Source organism: Neodiprion lecontei, chromosome 4 (genome assembly GCF_021901455.1).
Source record: "Neodiprion lecontei isolate iyNeoLeco1 chromosome 4, iyNeoLeco1.1, whole genome shotgun sequence".
NCBI classification, from domain to species: domain Eukaryota; kingdom Metazoa; phylum Arthropoda; class Insecta; order Hymenoptera; family Diprionidae; genus Neodiprion; species Neodiprion lecontei.
Window position 1 is genome coordinate 37,061,235 of NC_060263.1, and position 12,571 is coordinate 37,073,805.

At 39.1% G+C, this 12,571-nt stretch overlaps 2 protein-coding genes across 2 annotated transcripts in view; one reads left to right on the forward strand and one right to left on the reverse strand.

The window, feature by feature from the left end:
- Positions 1 to 7,869, reverse strand: part of LOC107217540 (solute carrier family 2, facilitated glucose transporter member 4) — a 35,341-nt gene extending 27,472 nt beyond the window's left edge. Inside the window, exons 1-2 of the mRNA XM_046736211.1 lie at positions 7,660 to 7,869; positions 5,871 to 6,070 (exon numbers count right to left, since the gene is read on the reverse strand). Coding sequence (XP_046592167.1) covers positions 5,871 to 6,059 — 189 coding nt within the window. The 5' untranslated portion in view covers positions 6,060 to 6,070; positions 7,660 to 7,869. The remainder of the gene's footprint in view (positions 1 to 5,870; positions 6,071 to 7,659) is intronic.
- Positions 7,870 to 9,476: 1,607 nt separating this feature from the next.
- Positions 9,477 to 12,569, forward strand: LOC107224974 (tRNA-dihydrouridine(47) synthase [NAD(P)(+)]-like). Its single transcript, XM_015665258.2, has 5 exons — positions 9,477 to 9,839; positions 10,077 to 11,427; positions 11,670 to 12,037; positions 12,155 to 12,283; positions 12,367 to 12,569. The coding sequence occupies exons 1-5, from the start codon at positions 9,748 to 9,750 to the stop codon at positions 12,434 to 12,436; spliced, it is 2,010 nt and encodes a 669-aa protein (XP_015520744.2). The 5' UTR covers positions 9,477 to 9,747; the 3' UTR covers positions 12,437 to 12,569.
- The last annotated feature ends 2 nt before the right edge of the window (positions 12,570 to 12,571 follow it).

Consider the following 12,571-nt stretch of genomic DNA (forward strand, 5'->3'; position numbering starts at 1 on the left):
AATCAATTCGATATACTGCTATGTACGTTACAAGTCTCTGATTATCATTAACATTACAATATACACGTGTTTGCAAGAATGACGATGTAATATGTACACCGTATCTACATCCGGTTGAGGTTTTTATCCTACAACCTCAGCCCACCCCGAACGGACTGTGTGGCTTGAAAAACGTGACTAATACTGTAAACCGTGCGTACGTGCATTGTACGTTTACACGTGCAGAATAAACGAACGAATAACCCACGACGCAAAAAGGTTGCGTCAGCCACGACGCAGCACCGACGGGTGCTCCAAGGACCCTTCGTCCTTCGTTACGCAACAGAGGACGAACCTCCGAGTCCTCCGAGTCTTTGACCAACCCCCCTCTTTTTTCTTATACTCAGGTCTTCACTTTGACAGATTGTATACTTGGTCGTAGTTTCTGGTCTGCCTTCTGCACCCGTAAAGTCGGTTTAGATCATACATCTAGGTATCCATTGTCGTATCGTCTAAATGGTTACTCGCCCGTCTGACCCAAATAAAATCCGAGAGGAGTTCATATTATTATATAACGAATAATGTTTATCAATGAATTGTAGACTTTTGGCGTCGGCCATAGAAAGTTTGTTAATTAGTAAGGACGTTTCTTGCACATGTATGCGTCTAACTTGTCCGTTGGACCTTGGTCTAACTACTTTGCATTACGGTTACTCCATTATTACACCTGACAGTGAAATATTTTTCACTTTTGCACAATTTTCGAACATTATTTCAGGAGCAGTTTAAGCACTAGCCGGACCGCTTCGTGCAGCATGGCGGCGCCTATACTCGATTCCAAGAAAAATGCGGGCGACACTGTAACTTATCGTTAGTATTCACTCAATGAATCATTCACGCAACGTTCTTCGAAACCGTTGCAAGTGAAAACTAAACTCGCATTACGAATACAAAAATATAGGTCAAAAAGTAAAATCAAAAGTAAGAGAAAAAAATTTGTTGAAAAAACGAGACCGACTGCTAAATAGTCGCTGATAATTCGTGTCTAATCGATCATGTATTATCAAACGTCTAATTTTCATCGAAATATTTATTTATTCATAAGCAACGGTTCGGACGAAAGTGACCTAAGGAGTAGGAGAAAACCAGTTCTGAATCCAGGCAACGCCGCGAGGCGACCTTTGTATAAATGCGAGAGTCGGGATCCCTGGCTCGGCTCGATGCAACAGTCGTGACGTCATTCCGAGCGCCGACGGGCCTCCAGACACACCCACGACTCTAGCCAATCAGAGGGCGAGACTTTGGACGCCGGTTGCCAGTCGAAATATCAACGTAGATTGCGTCAGCCGAGGACCTTAGCTCGAGACGATGAGACTCTCGCTTTCGGCCGGCTGTGCAACCTTTCGATGTGTGGTCCCATGTGGTGCAACTGCGTGGATGCGTCAGATTCCGATGGGTTGAAAGGAGAAAGAAAAAAGACATGCCGGAAAAACTGTTTTTTCGCGATACTATTCATCACCGTGAAAAGGAACGAGTCTGTCGGTTTGTTCGAGAAACTACCGCGATGATCTGGAAAACGACCGAGCAAAAAATCTGAAACTGATAGAATTTGCCGGCCAAATGAAAATGTTTTAACAGAAAAATTAGAAGTATAATATTTCTGGAAAATAAAACATTTGTTCATTTTTTTTTAAATTCATATATAAACTGGGAAAAACGTAATCGTTCATTTGGAAAAAGTATATGTTTCTCGATAAAACTTTGAAAATCGATTTATTTCCAGTTGAACCGGAAATTGATGTTAAACGGGATGTGGCAATTTTTTATGCCCATAATTTGGTTGCAAAATCCTGTAAGTTTCAAATCTTTTCATCGACCAGTTTCCGATATCATCGCGGGAGTTTGTCGGACAGATCGACAGTTTTCTAAACACCTGTTCAACGAATTATAGCGATTTGAAAACGTAAGGATTCGTTGAAATTATAAAAAATAGTTTCGACTGAACCGATACTTTTCTTATATCACCAAAGATGATCACAAGTTAAAAAAATGCAACGGTGCGAATTAGGTCAGAAATATTTTCAACTTCGGTATTATAATAGAATAGAAATTTAATACGAGATTGAATAGAAGGTTTTTCACGAGTTGCGCACAATTATGAGACGTTATACGCGCGTCTTATAATTACCTCATAGTCTTGTCTCTTGTTCATAGAATGGTTTTTTTGTTAAAAAAAAATCGTTATTATGTGTAACAAAACATGAAAATGTAGCGAGTCTTTATCGACACGTAACATAAGCGTAACGTACCTATTTTTAGACAGCTTATGTGCCGTTAAGGGAAAAAATGTATAGCATATACACGCATATAAGGTATAAAATGTAATACTACACTTGGTCTGACGGTAGAATGACAGTAATCTGTGTCAAGATCGTTAATTTTAAACATTAACTCCGGAAACTGATAACGTCAAGGGATGATGAAACGAGAAACGTGCGTATAAAGCTGCAAATATTATAATGTCTTTGTGGAAATCACGTGTATAGCAATAAAGGTAATTTATTACATACACGTGCATATTTATATAGTTAAACGTTAAGATTCTTATTTTTAAGCTCATAAGATAGTATTTAATATGTATTGTATATATTGATAACAACTTTTCGAAGGCGCGACAAAAATAGAAGCTGCAGGATATCCTACATTAAGAATCAAGCGGCTATGGAAAATTTGACAAATTTTAGACCCACACTTTTGTACTATACACCTTGTACGATAAACGAATTATCTGTCATCTGGAAATAATTTACCAGACCACAACGTTATTCGTTTTCATTTCCAGTAAATCGAAACTGATTGTGTAGGTATATAATTAGCAATGACGTTTATTCAGAAGTACGAAACATTTGCGTTGCAGTTCAACCTTAACCCTTTGTCTGTCTTGGTAGCATATTTGATACAATGACGAAACAGTTATTTATTTAAATATCTTGCTCAACTTCAATTTTTAAAATAGTAAACTAAGTTGTACAAAGTAAGTTTATTAATTCGTAAAAATAGTTAACGCGCTCTAAAGAAAGTTTTCACTGAATAATTAATTGTGAAAAACTGTTTTATTTAAGCATGAAAATTGTAAATTTCGAATTTTAAAAAGTGTAATTTTTCAAACATTTTGATTGAGAAAAATTTGAAGCGGTTGAGAAAAATGATTTTTTTCAACGGGAAAGAGGCTTGGTCGTTACCGGATTAAACTGACAATATAGAATGTTATGCAACAATTTCATCTACACCTACAATATGCCAATATAATACCATGCGACGTATAGATCGTTAATGCAGTTCGCGTCTCTGTGCAACCGACGTATAACTACTGTAATTTAAATCTACTTAACCTCTGCAGCCTCTCCGACGTACTCCAATTTACGTTCACGAAACATGTTGACATATACGCGTTGGCGGGTTGAGTTGATATGTCATAGGTTAATAATGTCATGGCTTATAATATTGCACCCTGCAGCCGAGAGTGTAACTCAATTAAATTACGATAAAAGAGCAATTTGATAAATTTGTGCATGCATCACGTGTTTGCGAAGAGGCGCTGTTTCGTTTTTAGCCTACTTTCCGCCATTACGATAATTAGCCGCGCCCTCCCACTAAACCAGTGCTCAAAAATCGATTAGCCAAATTTCCTAGCTCTCCTTCGGCGTTATGTCATATTGCTCGTGACGAGGGTCGAGAACAGGTATCTGATATATTACTAGAACGTTTCGCATTAGCGGAGGTATAGCTAATCTTACCGGGGTTAAAAATAAATTTTCGAAAGGCAGAGAGTCGGAGATACGCGGTCTGGAAATAAATCTTCGAAAAACTTGTACACCTGATAGCGTTAGCCGTTAGACGTTATACTTCGGTTCTTTTATGCGGTGAACAAGAAGTTGAAACGCACCTCGAATTGCAATGTTGGTAGGTATACATATACATGACGGTACTCCAAGTTCCAGTATAAATTGGATATAGACGTTGATTTATTGGTTGTATTTCAGTTTCGCAATCAACTCACACTCGCCGTATGTGATGATGAATGGAGTTTGAAATTTGACACGTATTCAATAACTTGGTCAACAAATCTACCTTACACGGATGCATCACTGCAGCGTGTAATTAGCACCGATTAACGAATATCGAATGACCTCGAGAAATTCTACTGATGGTAAAGGAATTCACATTCCAATGAATCTCTTTTAGAATTTTCAAGGCAGTATCGGCAATAAGAAACGACAACTACAGCAGCAGTTGGCGTGTGAAAATTGTTACACAAGGAAAACAATCGTTCAATATAATACCCGCAAATTCCTGAAATGACAAAGGTACGAATTGAGAATCGTTCTTGGTATGATGTACGGTATTTACTATCCCTATTCAATTTTTCCTTGTATCTCTTTGCGGCCGAATGAAGAACGCCGCATGTGTGAAGTCTGACGGTCGAGTGCATAAATCCCAAGTCGTTGCACGATAAAACCCAGTTTCACAAAAAAAAAAATATAGTCTCGAGTTGCTTTTTTATCCAAAAAATGTATGATGTATTCAAATTTCAATGCTATTACATGTATGCCGTGATAATTTGTGACTATAAGATGGAAACAGTTACCTTCCATTCGTATTCTCAAACGAAATACCATAAGAGGTCAAAAATAGTGTATACAAATATCGCAAAACGTCAACAGCACATCGCATATGATATACAATAACATCCTCGTGCGAGCAAAGGAAGAATTTCTGCTCGCCGCGCCGTGAGCAGAACCAGAGGCATCGATCGGAAGACCGAATGACGTACTTGCAATAAGGTCTTGCCCTTCGAAGGGTCTGACAGTGGGATACGTGACCCGCGGCACGCCAAAGGACTCCAGGGATTATTTTTTTTCTCGCATGAGTCGACGCCGGCTTAACGCGGAGAAAGTTGGGTATAGAGACAGCGAAAGGACGAGGGTCGAGGAAAGAGAAGGCGAAACGGAGGAATGGAGGTTTTTAAAACACCTTCGCTCCGTTCACCCGCAAAGGGAGGTAGCGACGTGCTTCAATGCACGCAGATCTCTATGTCTGGCACGCGTCGTCTTCCCAATTTTCCTCGCGTTGCTTTATAGCGCCGCTCATATTTATATCTTTGCGCGCCAAATCTTATGCGTACGGTATGCCTGTACCTACGTGCAAAATCTGGGCTTCTAAAAACGAATAATAAACATCCGTACCTAAAGTAAAAGTCTGTACCAACTTGTAATATAAACGTTACGATTTACCGCGAAATCGATCGTTTATCCCACTGAATTGGTTCATTGGGATTTTTATTTCTGGCACATGCACATATGCATCAATTCAGTCGTGAAACATGGAAAGGTAAGAATTGATCGGAAATGATTGTAGCTATTCGCTGTTTTTCAAAATAAACACGGCAATTTTTTTTCCCTGTCGGTATAATTTCGACTACGATTTCGGTCGGTATCGCCCGGAACTCGGGGTTTGTTCTTTCAACTTCTTTGCGAAAACTGCAACTCCATCTTATTGAAAACGTGCGAATAAGATAGAGAAAGCAGTTTTCGGACTGGATTGACTAAAGGACGATACTTCAAGTTTCAGATATTATACCGACGGAGACGATTGAAATTACCGACGCGTAAAAACCTCCGCTGTTATACTGTTCCAGCAAGTACGCGACTGACAAAGTTAACAAACTTCAGGAAGAAAGCTGTTTAAAAACAATGGAATAAATTTGATCTTGAGTCTGCTTATCTTTTCAGGTCGAGTCAATTCACTGAGTTATTTGTCCTAGAAGCTAAAAAGCAAACTACGACTGTACTTATTGCTGGACAACATGTTCAATGCTTAAGTCTGCTTACCCCTCTCGCTGAAACGGGAACGGTGGTTTCCCTCGTGTAGATGGGAACGTCCAAGTCGCTTACACTGCTGCTGATACTTGGTGCTCTTGAATTGTTCATACCACCGGCGGGTACCGAAAGATGCGTCGCCCTCAAAGGGTGGGATTCAGCGATAAAACCCTCCCCGAAATCGTCGTCGTCCCGGTTCATCACCGCAGAGCCTTTAACATAATTGAAAACACGATCTATTTCTTTTTCTCCAAGTTGGATCGACTGATTTTTTTTGTCTCATCAATTTCTATACTGCAATTTCGACCGCAAAATTTCTTCGTGACTTCGATTATGGCAACTTGTTAAAATTAGATCTTCGGTTGAAGCGAGAGAGTCCGCAGGCTTTCCCTGTCAAATATTTGGCATCTGGTCAAGGCTACAACCCAGCGACTGTGATGCTCGAAATCAATGAGCGAAGAAGACGACAGGCATATCGAGATAGCCGAATTGATTTTTCTCATCATTGCGGTTGAGGAGCGATTGTTCTCCGATTTTCGATTTCCGGTGGAAAATAATGAGGTCAAGAAGTCGTTCGTACCCCGGATATCGCATTTCGAGTTAAATTCTTACAAAAAAAACGAAGCCGGGGGTAATTTTATCTCGTCAAAAACGAATTACATTGCGCGCATAATTGTTGTACGCACTTATAAGTGCATGTGGGTGCAGTGTATGCAGATATTGATGCGCGTGAATGCAACAACGAGAGATAACTGCGCTTATTATTTCATCCTTCGAACCGCACGTGGTACGTGGATTACCGAGGGTGTCACGGTAAATGGATAATAGAAACTGCGCAGAACGATCGGAATAGATAAAATTGATTAACCGTCATCAATTCGGATCGAAGAGCAATAAACGGCACTATATGCAGCGGCTAGTAATATCTTATCTACCATACGGTCTTATTCGCGAGATGGAACGTTGCCACGAACAAAATTGTTTGCTAGAAAATTTGGCAAGAAAAATTTTCACCTACATCTAATATTTACCAATAAATATCAAGTCAACTTTGTAGCATATACCAGTTGCATACATAACTCGCATCCTAAGTGAATGATACGAAATGATCACACAGTCAGACGTCATATATTTTATTATTAGAGTCACTGAGTGAATTTTTAAAGTGACCTGAATCTGTTTCAATTTAAAATACCGTTGTTTCTCTTTTTGGATAAAGTTGTTTTTTTCATATAATACAAAAAAAAAAAAAATGTATTTGAGTGAAAATATCCAACTCCGTACAATGTCAAATGTAACATCGGAAATATTCTACAAAAGATGACTTTTATATATCTGGTGTCATAACAAACAACCATGAGAATTATTTTGGCCATATTACGCCAAACAGTGCGGACTTTTATTGACACCGCCAATTTTCCAGTACTGTACTCTTTCCTCTAAATCCTAGTAGAATCATTTGAAACTTGTATTCATAGTGAAGTCTAAGTTTTTTTTTCGGCGGTGATTTATAAATCATTGGATTCAGAATAAAATGACCGACCATTGAAGCAACGGTAGAATAGATTCGAATGATTTTCAACGGTTTCTGTCTTTATCGATTAATCACGCGTAGGTGCGCAACTGAACAGACCCTTGACGTCTCGATTTTCCTGCGCTGTCCTCCGTCCAGGGGTTAATAAATTTGAATCGGCGATTCAGTTAACTTACATATAGTTTAATTAAATCGGTTGGATAATGTAGACATAAGAAAATTACAATGACAAAGACGATAAAAACAATGACAACGACAATAATTTACCTGACGATTTTATCCAATTATTTAGAATTATTTGGAAATATGATCGATGCAGGAGAAATCGATTCGCGAATGAAATCGGTGCTGCAAGATTTTTTGGACTAAAGTATGCTGTTCGAATCCTTGAAATACCACCACCGATTTTTTCTCGAATTCGAAATGCCAATAGGAAAAAGAACAACCGAAGCACCGTCTCGACGAAATACGTTCTTGAGACTGAGCTAGAGGACGCATTTCGTTTAGTTTCGTCGCGACGGCGACGGGCCTACGTCGACGTGAAATCGACGTCAGTTTGCTAAATTTAATTCAACTTAAATTTAACACAGGGCGTCGTCGTCAGGCGAGCCTCCGTGCACCGTTACCGAGGTGTCGAGCTAAGAACAGTTTCAACTCTTTTTTCACCCTCTCGCCTCGCCTCGACGTCGGACCACAGAACTATTACGGTTTCACCTACACAGATGTAGCTATTTCGGTCAGAGAATGAAATTTTCACGTACTGCACGTCGGACCGTGTTATCAGCAGATTTATGTATACCGCCATTCATCCTTTAAACAATCAAAAAATCGGTGAAATAGCAAATAATATCCGACATAATTTTCCTCAAGTTGTTCAGTTTGCAGAAATATATTTTCATCAAAAGCGCACAATGTGTAATTTATTAAATAACCTCCGAGTATAATTTATCACGAAATGGATCTGCGTCCGATAATCCAATTTAGGTATCTATTCCTTCTAAAAGTGCAATGATATACCACGTAATCGTGAAAATGACGTTATCGACATGACGTCATTTATCACCAGCGAATCGTGGAATCGCGGGAAATTTGAAATAAGTGATAACAGTGCACTTCGATAAAAGGCAAGGGGCCGTTATATTTTAAAAAAGAATCTAATTTTATAGAAAGACGGAAAAAATAGTTTGACAAATCAGTGATCAATTTAATTGCATCACATGCAGCAAGATTGTTTGGACAATTTGTGGATAGCTGACCGTACCCCGTGATGATTTCTTATTTTCTCATTTGCAAGTTTTCCCCCAACGGTAGGCGTCGTGGTCGTAAATAACGGTTATCTGCACATGGATAATGTACAATGCACGTGTGTATAATATTTTCGCGAATGTGTCGAGTTGCGTCAGTAGTGAAGATGTTCTTTCTCGTCGGGGTGAAGTAGCGCGTGATCAGTCCCGAGTTTCTGCCGGCGCTTCTATTCATATACCTATTTCAGCATTGTGATACTTCTCCGACAGTTTCAGTATTGTCATTGAAATAGTCATTTTATTCCAAATCATTGTGCAATCTTCTCCGAGGTGATTGCACGTGGCTAATTGAGTTCAATGCTCCAGAAATATTAGCCGTGTGTCTACGAATAACTCATACGTAGTTCTTCAATCTTACTACCTTCTGAAATTGTAGCAATCGAAGCAAACATTCTGTAATGCCGTTCTAAATATATGAGACCGTAAATAACTTATAATACAAGTTTTGGAATCTATGTAATTACGTCTGACGCAAACATAACTCGGCACAAATTTTTCATGACATCCTATTCATCAAAGCCGCCTGTATTCTGATTGAATTGGTTATTAATTACGTTCAATGACTAAATCCGCAAAACACAAATTGATGGATAGGATTGAAGTAGTTAGTAGTGACATCTATTGTCAGAAAGCAAACTAACCAAATCAAGTCTGTACATCTACTTGTAATAAAAAGGTTTCCGCTCGTTTTATGTATATTGAGAGTTGAGACATACGTATGGCCACATTGGCAGTAACATTACTATCAGTCTAAATTCTAAAAAGACGTTTATGTTTTGAAGAAAGACTACTTTTACGCGTTTCCTTCGTTTTGTATTCATTTTTACACATATTTGAGCCGGCTCTGACTCGGTCGATAACACAATCCAGAAACTTTCCTGTGCTTAGGTTGTAGCGTGGGTTGTAGCATGACGGTAATATCTCACAGCGTTTCCGTAGCTGCCATGCGTGAAGGTTCTCTCTGCGCGTGGTTCGCTTTGACCAGACAAGATCTGATCGCAATATCGGTGTAAATTACACCGTGTAATTTTTCTTCAGTCAGCACGTCTGCATGAGAATGGCCGATGCGATTGAAAAATCCGCCGACGTTTCGTTGGATATTAAAGAAGATAAATTGAAAGGCGTATGCCCCATTAAACCAGAGTAAGACAAGTAATGGAAGATATAATTTTCCAACCAAATTAAAATCTTGTCATTCGTCAGTTTTTTTAAGTAGCGCTGAACTACAATAAATTATGGTGTGCTAACCTCAAAATGCATAATAAACACGCTATGTCAAAACAAGAAAAGACTAGGAGTTGATAGTTGATTATAGACCTGAAAAAAAATTATGCTAACAAAAATCGCCATTTTATCTTAATTTTTTATTTTCATTCATAGGTTCATTATCAAAGATCACAAAAAGCTCTTAATAGAAGAAGCATTGACTGATGTCTACAAGGAACAAACAGCGTTGCAAACAGGCGATGTTGAGCATGAAACCCTGGCTGAGGAGCCGGTGGATAAAAAAATAAAGTTAGATGACAAGAAGGAGAAACCTCGCGGGCAAAACAAGGCTAGGCCTCCACCATACAAAGCACCTAGAGAAGAAAATTTATGTCCATGGGTCGTAGACCAGGCGGTTGGAGAGCCTGATAAAAAATGTGATAACACAAGGTGTCAGTTTATGCACGACAGGGTGGAGTACATGAAAATTAAACCGAAAGACATTGCTGACAGCTGCTTCTTCTTTGATACAATCGGTCGATGCCCTAGAGGCACGGCTTGCAGAATGGGTGCTGTGCACTTAACTGAAAAGGGACTAAATATAATTGATGAAGCCAAGCTTGAAGAGTACAAAAAAAAACCAATGTCTACCAAAAATCAACTGCCCAAGGACTTACAAAACAAACTTAGGAAGCATAAGTATAATTTTTCTAGAGCGGAGAAAGTGGTCAAGGCTAATGATGCGGCCAAGAGGAAGAAGGATGCTACAATTGCTGCAGGGAAGAAAACTGCAACATCTAATCAGGCTGAGATTATCGCAAAGACTGACGAAAATGTTGAATTCAAATCAAAAGAAAATAATTCACATGAAGAAGTAAAACATGAAACGAATCTGGATGCTTCCAGTAATGGCGTCAAGGACGAAACGATTAATGGCTCTGTTAGAAACTCTGAAAATTCAATCAAAGTGGACCAAAAGATTGGCCCAGTGTCTGATTACGACATAATAAGGCAACTACCCTCAGAAAGGCGAAGAATCGACTGGAAAGATAAGATTTTATTAAGCCCGTTGACAACAGTCGGTAACCTGCCATTTCGTAGAATTTGCAAAGAATATGGAGCTGATTTTACCTGCGGAGAAATGGCACTGGCTCCTAAAATATTGCAAGGTGCCACTGAAGAGTGGGCATTAGTTAAGAGGCACGAAACTGAGGATATATTTGGTGCACAAATATGTGGCAACAATCCCGGAGTTCTTACCAGGTGTGCTCAACTCTTGGACAGCGAAGCTGAGGTCGATTTCATCGACCTAAACCTGGGATGTCCAATAGATCTCATATATAGACAAGGCGGAGGGAGTGGAATGCTTAATAAACTGAACGTACTGGAAACAACGATCAAATCTATTAGCCAAGTCATGCAGATTCCTTTGACCGTTAAAACCAGGATGGGAGTTTACATGGACAAACCTATTGCGCATAATTTAACTCCATTGTTCCGAGACTGGGGAGCTTCGATGATAACGGTGAGACTTTTATTAATGTTGTCGAAAAACAATTGGTAAAGCTTAATTTCTTTACATCAGACTTTACCAGGTTCTGCAATTTCTTATTGTTTGCTCAAATTTCCAAGTGTCAACATATTTAATTTCAAAACCCCCTAAATCTGTGATTTAAAAATGATTTAAACAACAAACAAATTGACTGATGTTCACTGTTGATTCAATCAGTTTACCCTTGTTATATAAAGACAAAAATAAATCGGCAGGTACACGGCAGATCGAGAGAGCAGAGGTACACTAAGATGGCAGACTGGCAATACATAGAAAGGTGTGCTCAGGCGGCGAAGCCAATTCCGGTTTATGGCAACGGGGATATATTATCATTTCATGATTACAAAAGTGCAAAGGAAAAATACCCCTCTTTACAGGGTGTTACTGTCGGGCGTGGTGCTCTGATTAAACCGTGGATATTCAGAGAGTTCAAGGAACAAAAACTGCTGGACGTGCCAAGCACCGAGAGATTTGAAATTGTTAAGAAATATGCCAAGTATGGACTTGAACATTGGGGCTCTGACACTAGGGGCGTGGAAACAACCAGACGATTTCTACTTGAGTGGATGTCGTTTCTGCACAGGTAAAAATTTTACAGATTTGCCGATTTTTGAGGGAAAAATTTTGATATTTAGGTACGATTGAATCTAACGGAAACTTCATTCTTATCGATTCGTTACATATAATGTTCATTCACTAGATACATACCTGTGGGAATATTAGAGCGACCACCGCAGAAGATAAACGAAAGACCGCCATTTTACAGGGGTCGAGATGATATGGAAACGCTTATGGCTAGCTCGAATTGTGCGGACTGGATAAAAATATCGTAAGTTGTTAAGACATGTTTTAAATTATTTGTAAATTGTCTGAAGATCTCGTTTGACGTTTCGTGCTGCGTTTATTTTTCAGAGAAATGCTTCTCGGCAAAGTACCCGAAGGTTTTCACTTCCTGCCAAAACATAAAGCAAACTCCTGGTAAGATGTAAAAAAAAAAGGACTAAGGAATGATGAGTCACAGGTAGCATTTTGTAAATAACTTCAAACGCTATAAACTGTGTATATCGTACAGAAATATAATATTTTAAGCGACAATATACAATTTGATTAGTTGATT

Excerpts from the sequence above, each read along its gene's own strand:
- LOC107224974 (XM_015665258.2), top strand. The coding sequence starts at position 9,748 with ATGAGAATGGCCGATGCGATTGAAAAATCCGCCGACGTTTCGTTGGAT. Across the intron at positions 11,428-11,669 it reads GGGGAGCTTCGATGATAACG|GTACACGGCAGATCGAGAGA; the intron begins GTGAGACTTTTA and ends ATAAATCGGCAG. Across the intron at positions 12,038-12,154 it reads TGGATGTCGTTTCTGCACAG|ATACATACCTGTGGGAATAT; the intron begins GTAAAAATTTTA and ends TTCATTCACTAG.